Source organism: Tripterygium wilfordii, chromosome 22, assembly GCF_013401445.1.
Source record: "Tripterygium wilfordii isolate XIE 37 chromosome 22, ASM1340144v1, whole genome shotgun sequence".
In the NCBI taxonomy this organism is placed as follows: domain Eukaryota; kingdom Viridiplantae; phylum Streptophyta; class Magnoliopsida; order Celastrales; family Celastraceae; genus Tripterygium; species Tripterygium wilfordii.
The window spans coordinates 13,928,435-13,943,994 of record NC_052253.1 but is presented as its reverse complement, the minus strand read 5'-3'; the positions used below and the strand labels follow the sequence as shown (position 1 = coordinate 13,943,994).

Genomic DNA, 15,560 nt, shown 5'->3' with positions numbered 1-15,560 from the left:
TACATACTCTATCTTTTTTATATGGTCATGCGCCTTGTTATATTAAGTTACTCAATAAATTAGGTAATTGAGACTCATAGACACTCAAGCCACCGTAAGAGATGGAGTAGAGCCAAGAGGATTACAAAAGAAGAAAAAAATAAAAAAACACAAAGACGTCCATCGTCAAACAATCCCGAATGACACCATATTACACTGGACATCTCCGGACGATTGCCGAATGATTCTGTACTCCACCAGTCTACGTCGTTTAACAAAGACTTAACAGAAAAACTCACACACAGATTACAACTTGGATCTACAGAAGGATCTTGGCTTCCCCTTCAACAAGAGAGATTGATCTCCCTCAAATCCGAAAAACTCATCACTATAAAACCAAATATATGTCGTCAAAGCACACCTGAAACGTCGATAATAGAAGATCCGTGACAGATGGAGGAGATCTATAATCAGAGAAGAGAAACCCTACAAAATTATTATTCAACGCAAAAATACAAAAAAAAAAAATAAACAGATCTAGGACCCATTTGGTGCACCATATATTGTTCACAAACCATATATTGTAGAGAGCCACCAAACAACGAGGGTTTTTCCAAACTAACACCCTGACATAAAGTATTTCTCAATATAACACTGTGATGAAATTATTTCTCAATATAACACTACACGCCATTGAAATTGGCATGATCTATTTTACATTAGTCACTCCATCAAAGATGACGTGACTAATGCTATTTTTCATTCATGTCAACATTGTAAGCGTGATTCACTAAGAGGTCTCATGATTGGGTCTCAAGTGTTAGTGGAGTCGGTGTAAAGCAATTTCACCGGCAGACATCGACATCTCCAGCAAGATCCAATGGACCAAATATCCCGACGATGTCATCTACAGCTCCGTAGATTCCGTTTTTCCATGTTATTGATTTTTGGTCTTTGACGATTGATTGGTTCTAATGAATAACAAGTTTTTTCTTGGTCCTAGAAGCATAATGGAACGAAGCAGAGGCCACCCAAAGCAAGAAGCCATTGGAAATGATTCTGCCAAGCTTGATTACACGAAGACTGAGTGCAGATCATGAAGATTTTGTACCCAAATGAAGTGGGAACCAAAGTGAGCAACTCAAATCCAAAAGGGTATGATGGGAACTCAATAATTCTTGAAGATTTGACCAGAAGATTGCACCCATTCGAAGACCAAAGCAGAGTCGATGGTGCAGCTTCGGATACTGAAATAGAGAACGAAGGAGCTAAATTGCGCCAGGTGCCAAGGCTAGGGTCATAGAGAGGGAAGTGGCCGTGACATTGAGGGTGAGACAGCAAAAGAAAAGAAGAGACAGAAGAGGAAGAGGAAGAAGAGTGTCTAGACACAAAAGCTTGATTACGCCAACTTGATTGGCGTGACTAAGGATTTTAGTATATTCACCCCACATAGAGTGGCGTGAATGTTTTAAATTAGATCACGTCAACTTCAATAGCGTGATCGTAAAAAAATTTCAAAGAACACGCCAACTTCAATGGCGTGTAGTGTTATATTGGGAAATGATTTCATCTCAGTGTTATATTGGAAAATACCTTATGTCAAGATGTTAGTTTGGAAAAAAACTCACCAAACAACAATATTAGGGGGCAAAATCCTCGACATTTTTTGACAACTATATTGTCATTTTGAAATTGTCCACATTTCAACAATTTCAAAACCATTTTACATGTTAATTACTTCTTTACCCTCCAATTTGGACGAAATATCACTTATACTAATAAACGGGCTCGCGTTACAAGACAAGTTCTATTTTATATATAAACGTTATAAATGCTTTTAATTGATTGTAACAGTTACGTCCCAAGTGTTTTTCATTTTTTTAATTCTTTTATTAGTTAACAGTTTTTTATTAATATAAACATCATAAATTTAATAATAAGTTATATTTATTAAATTAAAATTTAAGAACATAATTTATTATAAAACATAATTTTTATAATACTTTAATTTATTAGAAAATTTTTACTATTTATTTTAATTTGTTACAACTTAAATGTATAATACTCATGCACATAATTTACACAGCAATTTTAACTCCATATATGTTATTAGGAAAAAATAGCATCAAACACCTAACATCATTTCATAAACCATATAAGCTATCATTTATTAACATAATTTATTATTTGTAACATATGTTATTGTTAAAATTGTCTACCAAACGCATCCCTATATTGAGAAATGATTGATCAAACACATGGGAAGAGTAGAACAGTTGGATCTCTCATCCTCCCCAATCGTTTTTGAAAATAAGAGAAGAGTTGAGAGGTTTTTCTTTAAAGAGGGGAGAAGAAAGACACCCGTATCCATTACATATTTATAAGATAATGATCACAGAATCTGATGAAGAAAAAAACCTTCAAGTTAAGATTTAAGCCTAGCTTTAGTAGTAAACCCTCTGCCGCAACCTCGTTCCAGGTAAACAAATTATTTTTTGCCAGGCATATATTATGCTCCATTTTCTTCTCTCATTGATAAAGTTTCTAATATTTTTAACATCTCAGCCAGTCATCCCTTCCTCCTTTTTTTCCTTTACCATCCTTTCTTTCGTCGGGCATTAGGCGTATAACCCTCTGCCACAACCTCCTCTAATAATACAACTAATAAAACTCAGCTCATCTCCTCCACGTTACGAGATGTTACCAAGTCTTTCAACTAATGGGTTATATATCAGATATAGAATAAAAATAATGGACAACCAAAGAATGAGACAAGATACATACCAATATCATCTTTGTTATGAAATCAATCCAATTCGAATTGTTGACGACTTCAATAGAATTAGTGTGGATAAAGAAAAAAAATGCCCAAAAGCTGGGAAATACCAAGGCAGACCCAGCATGAGACAAGATAGATACCAATATCATCTCTGTTATGACACCTAATCCATTTACTGTGAAAAACAAACATAAACACAAATCCTTTATTTATTTTTTCCATTAAAAAATTATTGATTGGGAATAGGTTTTTTTTGAAGGAAAAAAAACTGAAAAGTTAGGATGAGCAAAAAGGTCAATAAACAAATCCAAATCGAAATCGAAATCGAAATCGAAAGGGTTTTTTGGAAAAGTAGCCCTTTTTAAAACCCAATTTTGAAAACTAACCCACTTTTTTTAAAACATGAAATCTAACACTTTTTTGAAAGGAAGTGTCCCAAATACCCTTATTCCACATGGTTTCATTCAAAACCCATTTTCCCTTCCCAGAACATCACTTTTCACCTTCGTTCTTCTTCGTCTTCGCTCTTCTTCACCTTCGCTCTTCTTCACCTTCGTTCTTTCATTGTATTCGATGATGTTAATCTACGATTTTTGCCTCATTCGATCACCCCTCTGCACCTGGTTATTCATGGGTATGTTTTATTTAATTTTGTATTTGTGCTTCGAGTTTACAATGGTTAGGGTATGAATTTTTCAATCTAGTAATGCTTAGGGTTTCGAGTATTCATTCGAGCAGTTTAGGGTACTTTGTGTGCTATGTTCCAGTATTTCATATTTGTTGTTTCGAGTATTTTGTTTTATCTCGTCGAGTATTTCATATTTGTTGTTCGAGTATTTTGTTGTATCTGTTCGAATATTTTAGATTTGTTGTTCGAGTATTTCGTTTTATTGTTCGAGTATTTCAGAATTGTTGTTCGAGTATTTTGTTTTATATGTTCGAGTATTTCAGTTTTTCAACTTTGACCGCCCGTAACTTTTGATCCGCTCATGTGTTTCCTTATTATAATATGTTTCCGAGGACTGATTTTGAAGACCTAAAAGTCAATTTGGGGTTTACCCTGGTTGAGATTCGAGAAGAGATCGAAAATGCGTTGTTTTGAATTACATGTTAGAGTAATTGTAATTATTTGTTCGAGTAATTGTAATTATCTGTTCGAATATTTCAGATTTGTTGTTCGAGTATTTTGTTTTATATGTTCGAGTATTTCAGTTTTCCAACTTTGACCGTCCATAACTTTTGATCCGCTCTTGTGTTTCCTTATTATAATATGTTTCCGAGGACTGATTTTGAAGACCTAAAAGTCAATTTAGGGTTTACTCCTGTTGAGATTCGAGAAGAGATCGAAAAGGCGTTGTTTTGAATTACATGTTAGAGTAATTGTAATTATTTGTTCGAGTAATTGTAATTATCTGTTCGAGTATTTCAGATTTGTTGTTCGAGTATTTCATTTTATTGTTCGAGTATTTCAGATTTGTTGTTCGAGTATTTTGTTTTATATGTTCGAGTATTTCAGTTTTTCAACTTTGACCGTCCATAACTTTTGATCCGCTCGTGTGTTTCCTTTATATAATATGTTTCCGAGGACTGATTTTGAAGACCTAAAAGTCAATTTAAGGTTTACCCCGGTTGAGATTCGAGAAGAGATCGAAAAGGCGTTGTTTTGAATTACATGTTAGAGTAATTGTAATTATTTGTTCGAGTAATTGTAATTATCTGTTCGAGTATTTCAGATTTGTTGTTCGAGTATTTCATTTTATTGTTCGAGTATTTCAGATTTGTTGTTCGAGTATTTTGTTTTATATGTTCGAGTATTTCAGTTTTTCAACTTTGACCGTCCATAACTTTTGATCCGCTCGTGTGTTTCCTTATTATAATATGTTTCCGAGGACTGATTTTGAAGACCTAAAAGTCAATTTGGGGTTTACCCCAACTGAGATTCGAAAAGAGATCGAAAATGCGTCATTTTGAATTACATGTTAGAGTAATTGTAATTATTTGTTCGAGTAATTGTAATTATCTGGTTGAGTATTTCAGATTTGTTGTTAGAGTATTTCATTTTTTTGTTCGAATATTTTAGATTTTTCAACTTTGACCGTCCATAACTTTTGATCCGCTCGTGTGTTTCCTTGTTATAATATGTTTCCAAGGACTGATTTTGAAGACCTAAAAGTCAATTTGGGGTTTACCCCAACTGAGATTCGAAAAGAGATCGAAAATGCGTCATTTTGAATTACATGTTAGAGTAATTGTAATTATTTGTTCAAGTAATTGTAATTATCTGGTTGAGTATTTCAGATTTGTTGTTCGAGTATTTCAGATTTGTTGTTCGAGTATTTTGTTTTATATATTCGAGTATTTCAATTTTCCAACTTTAATCGTCTGTAACTTTTGATCTGCTCGCGTGTTTCCTTATTATAATATGTTTCCAAGGACTGATTTTGAAGACCTAAAAGTCAATATTGGGTTTACCCCAATTGAGACTCGGAAAGAGATCAAAAATGAGCTATGAATTACATGTTCGAGTAATTGTAATTATCTGTTCGCGTATTTCAGATTTGTTGTTCGAGTGTTTTGTTTTATATGTTCGAGTATTTCAGTTTTCCAACTTTGACCGTCCGTAACTTTTGATCCACTCGTGTGTTTTCTTATTATAATATGTTTTCGATGATTGATTTTGAAGACCTAAAATTCTATTTGGAGTTCACCCCAGTTGAGATTCCGAAGAAGATCGAAAAGGCATCATTTTGAAGTCTAACGGAGTCAATAAGAGATGTGAAGAACATTTTTTTTGTTATACATTTTCTTGTTCGAGTAAATGGTGTATATGTTGGAGTATTACAAATATTTGTTCGAGTAAATAGTTTATATGTTCGAGTAAAACAATTTTTTTTCTAAATGGAAATGGTGTATATGTTCGAGTAATACTATATTTGGTTCGAGTAATACAATCAACCGTTTCATATGGAAATGTGTGTTATAGAAAAATTTCATGACCACCTCATTCGAAGTTCGATCAATTCTTGTAATATTGTATATCTTCTCCAAAAAATCATCATAGAAAATTGACTCATTCACTACTAAACATTTCCTAGTAACACCAATGAATTTATAAATTCCTCCTGAAAATTCTTAGTCTTCGCCGTATATAACAACAAGGTCAACAACACTCATTTCTGTAAAAGAAAATGTAAAATTCATTCAGAAACACTTTATAAATCAAAATACTCGAACATATAATTACAATTACTCGAACAGATAATTACAATTACTCTAACAGATAATTCAAAACGACGCCTTTTCGATCTCTTTCCGAATCTCAATTGGGGTGAATCCTAAATTGACTTTTAGGTCTTCAAAATCAGTCCTCGGAAACATATTATGATAAGGAAACACACGAGCGGATCAAAAGTTACGGACTATCAAAGTTGGAAAACTGAAATACTCGAACATATAAAACAAAATACTCGAACAACAAATCTGAAATACTCGAACAGATAATTACAATTACTCGAACAAATAATTACAATTACTCGAACAAATAATTACAATTACTCTAACATGTAATTCAAAATGACGCATTTTCGATCTCTTTCCGAATCTCAACTGGGGTAAACCCCAAATTGACTTTTAGGTCTTCAAAATCAGTCCTCGAAAACATATTATAATAAGGAAACACACGAGCGGATTAAAAGTTATGGACGGTCAAAGTTGAAAAACTGAAATACTCGAACATATAAAACAAAATACTCGAATAACAAATCTGAAATACTCGAACAGATAATTACAATTACTCGAAAAAATAATACAATTACTCTAACATGTAATTCAAAATGATGCCTTTTCGATCTCTTTCCGAATCTCAACTGGGGTAAACCCCAAATTGACTTTTAGGTCTTCAAAATCAATCCTCGGAAACATATTATAATAAGAAAAAACATGAGCGGATCAAAAGTTACGGACGGTCAAAGTTGGAAAACTTAAATACTCGAACATCTAAAACAAAATACTCGAACAACAAAATCTGAAATACTCGAACAATAAAACGAAATACTCGAACAGATACAACAAAATACTCGAAACAACAAATATGAAATACTGGAACATAACACACAAAGTATCCTAAACTGCTCGAATGAATACTCAAAACCCAAATCACAAATACAAAATTAAATAAAACATACCCATGAATAATCAGGTGTAGAGGGGTGGTCGAATGAGACAAAAATTGTAGATTAACAGGTTAAAGTGAAAGAAGAACGAAGAGAAAGAAGAACGAATTGAAAAGTGATGTCGCAGGAAGAGGGGAAAAAGTTTTTGAATGAAATCATGTGGAATAAGGGTATTTGAGACAATTCCTTTCAAAAAAGTGTTAGATTTCATGTTTTTAAAAAAGTAAGTTAGTTTTCAAAAAAGAGTTTTGGAAAGTTCCAAAAAACCCAAATCGAAATCGAAATCGAAATCGAGTCTCCATTTTTGGGCTGCTGGAGGCTCTGCACGCGGTACCTAACCACAAGAAGCCCTGACCAAAGAATAAAGAAAATTACAACTCTAACAATCGAGATCTCTACACCCCCAAACTCTTATTACACCTTTGAGCACTAGCTAGTTCATTCGCTTCACATGTTCGTTTTGGTTCTGGTTTGTTTTTGATTAATACATTGAAGGTAATCAGTATGTCTTACGCATCTCAGATCATCGGTCACTCTAAGAAGGTAATTATCACATGAAATTCGACTCTGTTTCTGTCTCACCAATTTACTTATGCATCAATTCTTGCATGGTTTCTTATTCTTCTTTTTAGAGATTTTTTTTTTGCAAATTTGATGGGTATTGGAATTAGAGTGTGACAGATATTGGGTTTGATTATGAATCCTATACATGTGATTTGCTTCTTTCCTTTCCTTTTTTTTTTTAATTACTTGTATTCTGGACTCATTTGCGTTTACTGTATTGATTTGATGATATTTGTAGACTTGTAGTGTGGTCCAATTCGAAGTACTCCATTCTATTGATGGGGTGTTATAGGGTTATAACAATTCTGAAGCACTGATCTGTTTCAGTGACGATTACTCTACCTTTTGCGGCTTTTCCTTGGTTGTGTTTGATTACCTGCGTCATTTTTTAAAGGAATTAATCCATTTTCATTTTTGAGAATCCATTTCTCAATAGTATGGTTAGCCACTTAGCCCTGGTGTTGATTTTTTGTTGAAATCTATCTTAAAATCTATAATTCCATGTGGTTAAAACTGTGCAAGATATGTTTGCAGTTGTATCCTCCAACTGAATTGCTTCAACTTTTACTTGCATACTTCCAAATTGTTTTTCCTTTTTTTTTCTTATTTAAATAATGTGATGACCGATTACAAGTGGTAGTTAGAAAGGTGAGTACTCCCTTGTTTGATCTGAATGCCCTTTTTATTGTTAATTCCATCATAAGCTTATCATTTATTGTATAAATTTGTGAGATTTTTTTTATTCTAAATGTAGTCTTATGATTTTTTTCCCTTACAGTTACGGAATATTCCTCAGTTGCTGCGGCATGAGAATACCATTTTGGTTCGTTGGTTTCCTAGTGATGTCCATGCCTATATTGGTAAAAGAAATGGTAAGTTTTTCTTGAATGTTAATACTTTGGCTCCGTTTCTTGTTTTTTAGCTGAAGTGTCAGTGTCAGCTGGAACTGTCTCTGATTTGAGTCGCTACTTAAAGCGGTCAATCTAACCCTAGCCTGTGGAAGGGCGGAGGTTTGAATCACCTTCCATTGAACAATGATAATAAAAAAAGAATCCTCTCTGATTTCCGCATTTTTTTTCCCTTTTTAAGATCCAATTGTACAAGAGTTAACATATTTGGTAATCTACTGTATGTTACATCTATAGATCTGATCTTTAATACGTTCCTTTTGGAATTATCTGCAATAGATTGCATTTACTCCAAGTACATCTATAAATCGGCATGTGTTTGTGCAAAAATTTGCATGTATAATTTTGGTTATCCACAAAGACTTAGCCTTTTTCTCATGCCAGGATGATGGCATATCAAAATAGCTATATGAGATTTGACATAGTTTATATGCAAGTAGTTTTTGTAGGAGCTGTATACACAAATATCAAATCTTGGCTTGTTCTTGGAAACTTGTAGTTCTGTTTCAGGTTAGATAATGAGTCTCACTTTATTTCTGTTTGAAATTTACATGGTAATTATCACGGATCTGTTAAACTGCTGCTGATTTAAAATTATAATAACTACAAACAGACATCTATAGATTTTTTACTTTAATGGCCAAACCCAATAGAATTATTGAAGGCCATTAGGGGGTTAGGGATTGGATATCTCGCATCACTGAATTTCACAGACTGCAGTTTATTCTTGAAATGCTGTTACGACTTCTTGTCATCGCATTGGATGGAATTTGGCTTGTTAGAGCATGCCCAATGGGTATCCCAAAATGGGTGGAAACATACTTTGGGCTACCCTTTTTCATTTTTGGTTGTCCAAAGTTGGGGTACGTACCACCATCCCCAAATCAAAAAAACTATTATTTTATTTTCTCTCTCCTCCCCTTTCTCTCCATCTAATATTTTATCATTTGTATTTGCAATAATAAATTTTGGAAAATATTAAAATATTAGATGTGACGTTGAAATGGGGATGTGGTTGGAGTGGTGTTAAAATAGAGATCCCCTAAAATAGTTTTTTGGTTAAAATAGGGGAAACAATGTGTTCCAGTTTGGGGTACATGGTTGGAGACAGGGCCGGTTGCACCCTTGTAGTAATTGTCCCCCTTTACTTTTTAAAAAAATACCTTAGGTAATATGAATTTGTTCAATTTTGCCCTTCTTACTTTGTTAAAATACCTATATACTGCCCATTCTTTCAATTTGTCCCCCTGTAAAATATTTTTTCAAATCCGTCCCTATTAAACTTCTTTTATTCCAAATTCATTAAACTTCTATCTACAAAGTCAACAAAATCCAAAGGGCCAAAGACTACTGAAATTTGCTCTTTCTGTAAATAGTACTAAAAAAAATTTCGGGGGCAGCGAACCCCCACCAGATTTTTTTACCCCCCCTTTGTCTAGAATCCTAGCTCCACGCCTCCACCCTTTGTTGGAGATGCTCTTAGGTTCATATTTTTGCTACGACACCTGTTGCATTAGCCTGTTCATGGTGATTAATCTGCATATCATGCTTTGTGAGTCAGGATGTGCATTGCTTTATGGAAATAAGGAATTTGGCTTAATTGATAGAGTCCTGGTATGTTTATTTACTTTTTTTTATTGCTTTAAGAGAAGTTCCATGTGTTTTACAGATATACTGAAGGTTTGTAGGTATGGATACACCTCTGTGGAAAGACAAAAGGGTTTTAGCACTGCTGTTAATAACACTGTATGTATATCCAGCCATTGTTCAGACGTCGCTACCAAATCCTTATTTATCATCGATATGTGCAATGTGAAATGCTATTATGCATCATTGTGATTGGCACTATCACTGTGCATTTTTGACGGATCATTTATGCTTGTTTCTGATGTTTCTTTAGCAAATTAAGTAGATCATGCTCTTATTAAGTTAGACAACTATTCCTGCCTTGTTCTATAGGCGTCACCATTAGGTTCATTCAAGAAAACTGTTTCAAGAGGGACAATGGTTATGGGAAATGCAATGGCCAGACCGCGATCTAACATTACATTTTTGTGGTATATTTACTTCTTTCTTCATTTTATTCCCCTAGTCAATTCTTTTCTTGATGATCAGAGCTTACCGATTTTTCTTGTTTCATGACATCAGTTCACAGGCACACTTAATAAGAGGATTCTCATCGGATTCAGGTGCAGTTTGTGATTGCTTTCTTCTTCTTCTAAACTCTAAATCTTAATCCTTTTCTATATACTATACTCTTCTCTGTAGCTTAGTTATATTCTCAATTTTCAGTAAGTTCAACGATAGCTACCTCTCTTTTTCTACTGTTTCTCTTGTATTTAATATTATGTAGCTCTCTTATACCGTTCAAATATCAATTTCATTAATGAATCCATCTGGCCGTTCCTGATTGTTTAGTTTTTTTGGTATTAGCATCTATATTGTTTCTTAAGCTGTTAATGTTTGATTACTACTCAGCTACTCTTCTTAAATAAGTCAAGCAAAAAAAGGGGAATGAGGATTGAAGCAGTGTTATTAACGGTACAAGGCACACCAAGGTGCAAAGGACCCTCTACTGCCTTTTGGCACAAGGCGCACTTAAGGCATCCTCTCTAACGAAGCAAGCTGCGAAAATAATACATGAAATATTAATTTACATAATTATTAGAAAAATGGAGCATTGTGATGTCCCTTCCAATTTTCCTTCTCCAAACTCCATAGTCCAAGCTCTGAAGCACTTGCAAAAAAGAAACAATTTAAATTTTTTTAAATTAAGGCTTCCATTTTCACTCAAAAAAATTAAATTATGTATTCCAATAATGATTTTTGTTCTAATAATTGTCCTTCATTACAAATTATTGCATGATTGCACACTAACTTGTAATCAATTCTCCTGAAACTTCTGCAGGCCTTCCGCCCCACCAAGAGATTGGAATGCCTTCTCTCTCACCCACAATGACTGAGGCATGTATCTTCTGAAGCTTGTTAGAACCTAATATTTCAGGGTCTGCTAAGTGACTTTTCCCAAACTGCAGGGAAATATAGCAAAATGGCTGAAGAAAGTGGGTGAGAAAGTTTCCCCCGGTGAAGTACTCTGCGAAGTGGAAACCGTAGGTTCCTTGTGCTGTTTATTTGTTAAGCTTAATAACATGAACAAAGCTATAGTGTACGTTCGTTTATCATGTCATAATATGATTTTGACTCCAGCTTTATCTGTATATTTAAGGATAAAGCAACTGTTGAGATGGAATGCATGGAGGAAGGGTATCTTGCCAAGATAATAAAGGGCGATGGGTCAAAAGATATCAAAGTTGGTGAGGTATTGATTTGTTTTTATCTTTGCTTTAAGGGCATAGTTTGTGCACTCTCTCTTGCTTTTGTTCATATGATATTTGAGGGGAGTCTTCTTGGCTTTTTGTTATTGTATATTGTTGTTGATTTTTTGGATGGTATGTATTGGCGTTTCTATCTTTTATCTGTTCCTTCTGAAAATGCTTCTGTACTTCTGTAGGTAATTGCTATTACTGTTGAAGAGGAGGAAGACATTCCAAAGTTCAAAGATTACAGCCCTTCAGCATCAGATGCCAGCACTAGTACAGCTGAAGAGCCATCTACCCCTCCACCTAAGAAGAAGGCAGTTGAGGAACCAATCCGTTCACCAGAACCAAAAATATCTCAGGCCAGCCCAACTCATGCTGGAGATCGCATTTTTGCTAGTCCTCTTGCGAGGAAAATGGCTGAAGAACACAACGTGAGTAATAAAGAAATGCTTTTGACATTTTCCCCCTTCTGGTTGCAATCATACAACAGTAACAACACTCAAATGTTGAGGGCGATCCAAACCTGTTGTACTTGTTATTGATTCCTTTGCTTATGGATATAGGTATCTCTCTTGAGCATCAAAGGAACAGGTCCCGATGGAAGCATTGTAAAGGGTGACATTGAAGAGTACTTGGGTATAATGTTCATAATTTATCGGAGGATTGATGCCATTCTTCATTCTTTTACTATGCCTATTTTAGCGTACACTACTGTTATTTGTCATTTTTAAAAATGTTTCCTCTGCCATGCAACTGCTAAACTTTTACTGTTCTGTTCCCATCTCCTTTTGTTATATGTAATGGACTCTTTCGTTTTTATTTTTGCCAACTTTCCCATGCAACCCAGCTTCTTGTGGGAAGGAAGCTCCAGCAACGATGCCTAGAGCTAAGGATGCAACAGCTGCTGCATTAGATTACGTAGACATACCTCATTCTCAGATAAGGAAGGTAATATCAGGAATCATGGTTATGGCTGTAGTCAGTATCGAATTCTCAACATTATATCCCAAAACACAAGTTGCTTAGGTGACGTATCACATTCTTCGACCTTTGCTTTTTTTTTTTTCCAATGTAGTTGCTCACTTATTTAATTTTCCCTATCCGGAGACAGACATTTTGCACCATCCTTTTCTGCCTGTTAGGCCTCCATTATCTTACAAACCATTTATCAATCTTTATGTCCATTCTTTATTATTTCCCGTCAAAAGTTCTGATGGTGATTTCTGGTATAACATTAACAGATCACTGCTTCACGGTTATTATTCTCAAAGCAAAGTATTCCTCACTACTATTTGACCGTGGATACATGTGTTGATAAACTTATAAAGTACGTATTGTATTCTCTTAATAATTCAAGCTCTTATTTGATTACTCGTAATTATTTTAAACATTAGTTTGTCTGCAGTTTGAGGGCCCAACTCAATGCATTACTAGAGGCCTCCAAAGGGAAACGGATATCGATCAATGATCTTGTGATTAAGGTATATGAGAAAGCTTGTACCTAATTTTCGGAAGTACTTGTCACATTTCTTGGGAATACTGAATTGGAACATATCTGGGAGATATTGTTTTTTAATTGGTCATTAAAATGCGAAATTTCTGTTTTGTGGTAGTAGGTAATTGAGCATCAAATTGTAATTGCAATTAATGAAACCAAGTACTCAAGGAAAGGGACGTGTCCTGAAATTACATCTTTTTTCTCGTGATATTGTCGTTGGGACCTTGATTCCAAAAAGTTTGTGCTATTGGCTTTGCTGTTTCAAAGTTTTGATGTAGTGGAATTCCAACATAACTGCAGGCTGCTGCCATGGCTCTCCGAAGAGTTCCTCAATGCAATAGTTCTTGGACTGATGACTTTATCCGCCAGTAAGTTTGTCACGTGTAAGGACATTCTGATCCGCTGTTCTTATCAGTTTTTTATATAACATTTTCTACTTTGTTTTGCTTCTAATCCAGGTATAAAAATGTTAATGTCAATGTTGCAGTACAGACAGATAATGGTTTATATGTCCCTGTTATTAGGGTGAGCTAATATCTATATGAGCCAATTTATTGATAAATTGCACATTTCCATTTTTCTAACTTTTTATATGAATTTATGTGGCAAATGCAGGATGCAGACCGAAAAGGTTTATCTACAATCGCCGAAGAGGTCAAGCTTTTAGCTCAAAAGGCCAAAGAAAACAGCTTGAAACCAGTAGATTATGAGGTCAACATTTTGTTTCTGAGCTAGTAACTTTAGCCTTTTTATGCTCAGTAACTTCAGCTATTCAAAAATGGTATTGTGTTGTAACAATGAATACCGGGCTTTTACAGGGGGGAACATTTACTGTATCCAATTTGGGAGGGCCGTTTGGTATCAAGCAATTTGGCGCCATCATTAATCCTCCTCAGTCTGGCATTCTCGCAGTTGGATCTGGTAAGATGGGACTTGAATATACAATTTTTTTGTCCGTGCCAAACTCATCTTTTCATGTTTCATATCTTCCTCTTTCATTTCTGCTGAGCAGCTGAGAAACGGGTTATTCCTGGTTTGGGTCCCGATGAATTCAATTTTGCTTCATTCATGTCTGTTACACTGAGCTGTGATCACCGTGTTATAGATGGTAAGCATCTCTGCTGCATTATTTTGTCAATTTGACTACTTCAACTTTGATGTGATGTTATGTTATGTGGTTACTTCATCACCCATGTATTTAGGTGCAATTGGTGCCGAATGGTTGAAAGCGTTCAGAGGTTACATCGAGAGCCCAGAGTCAATGTTGCTCTAAACATTTGTTGCCTCCTTTTCTTCAAACACTCTTTTTGTAGAGATTTAGTTTCAGAAGGGATTCCCATGCGTCCCAAACAGTTCCAGAGTTTCTTCATGTTTTGCAATGATTGCATTACCACGATCCATCCTTTGTATTATTTGCTCGTTCCTGTTGCTTTTTTCTTGGTAATATAGTCAATAATTGTAATAAAAGGGGGGAATTAATTTATTCAACTGCAAACTGTTTGTACATTGTTGGCAGTGTGATTGTGCCATTTTGGTGGGCAGTATGACTTTACCCAGTGGAATTTTTTGTCCGGTCTTTTAAGTGAAAATACTGAGGATTTCATGAGTCTGTTTAAATCTTCAACATTGTTGCCAGTTAATTTACTTCCGTTGGGCATTTATCGCCCAAGCTAAATCCCTCGATTTTGTCGCTGCTAGAAATGAAGAGACCCTTTTTTGAGTGGGTAGTAGGGTTCTATCAAGGAAATAGGCTCCCGCACTTGGTTATGAAATTGGTATTGATTTGCTTCTCTATTAATCTGTCTTCGTAAACACCAGGCTCGGGTTTGATGTTTCATACTGAACATAGTTTTATGCAGGTCCTTCTGAGACGTGCTTCTCTCCCCCAATTTTTCATTGTTTTGGTTGGCGTATTTATGTGTGAATTCTACGTAGCTGAAGATACGACTTCAACAGATAACAATCAGAGATTCCATTGTCCGTGTGTACCCGTACTGACTATTGTATACTTCAATTGCAAGATTTTCGGTCTCATTTCGTTATTCAGAGAGCACTAGTCTGCAATGCATACACTAGTAAAAAAAAAGGGCTGCATGTCGGATTTTGATTATTAACCAGAAACCACAGTAATTTATCAATGAACAGAAGATATCACACCCCGACCCGAATAATGAAATATCTATCTATATATTGCAGAATATTTTACTTGTTTATGGCCTGTAACTATTCATATTTTCTCTCGACAGAGTGTGTCAGGTACCAATGTCATGGAGTTGGGTTGTGGCTGACAACTGCATTAGAAAATTTAACAAGGTTATAACACCTTCATCGACACGACTG

The 15,560-nt window shown here is 34.9% G+C and overlaps 1 protein-coding gene across 2 annotated transcripts; it reads left to right on the top strand.

The window, feature by feature from the left end:
- Positions 1 to 7,199: 7,199 nt before the first annotated feature.
- On the top strand, positions 7,200 to 14,829 carry LOC119991978 (dihydrolipoyllysine-residue acetyltransferase component 3 of pyruvate dehydrogenase complex, mitochondrial-like). 2 transcript variants are annotated; one of them, XM_038838546.1, is made up of 20 exons: positions 7,200 to 7,473; positions 8,129 to 8,142; positions 8,273 to 8,366; positions 10,072 to 10,148; positions 10,362 to 10,459; positions 10,551 to 10,591; positions 11,311 to 11,366; positions 11,438 to 11,512; positions 11,629 to 11,721; positions 11,914 to 12,153; positions 12,286 to 12,358; positions 12,570 to 12,670; positions 12,964 to 13,049; positions 13,128 to 13,203; positions 13,521 to 13,588; positions 13,679 to 13,745; positions 13,836 to 13,931; positions 14,039 to 14,141; positions 14,233 to 14,328; positions 14,423 to 14,829. In XM_038838546.1, the coding sequence occupies exons 5-20, from the start codon at positions 10,407 to 10,409 to the stop codon at positions 14,491 to 14,493; spliced, it is 1,395 nt and encodes a 464-aa protein (XP_038694474.1). In that variant the 5' UTR covers positions 7,200 to 7,473; positions 8,129 to 8,142; positions 8,273 to 8,366; positions 10,072 to 10,148; positions 10,362 to 10,406; the 3' UTR covers positions 14,494 to 14,829. The 2 variants fall into 2 exon arrangements, with proteins under 2 accessions (XP_038694474.1, XP_038694473.1); XM_038838545.1 differs by lacking the exon at positions 8,129 to 8,142.
- The last annotated feature ends 731 nt before the right edge of the window (positions 14,830 to 15,560 follow it).

Bases quoted from the DNA above. Each gene is read 5' to 3' on its own strand.
- LOC119991978 (XM_038838545.1), top strand. From the start codon at position 7,435: ATGTCTTACGCATCTCAGATCATCGGTCACTCTAAGAAG. The intron at 13,050-13,127 runs GTACGTATTGTA...GTTTGTCTGCAG, and splicing joins TGTGTTGATAAACTTATAAA to TTTGAGGGCCCAACTCAATG. The intron at 13,204-13,520 runs GTATATGAGAAA...ACATAACTGCAG, and splicing joins TCAATGATCTTGTGATTAAG to GCTGCTGCCATGGCTCTCCG.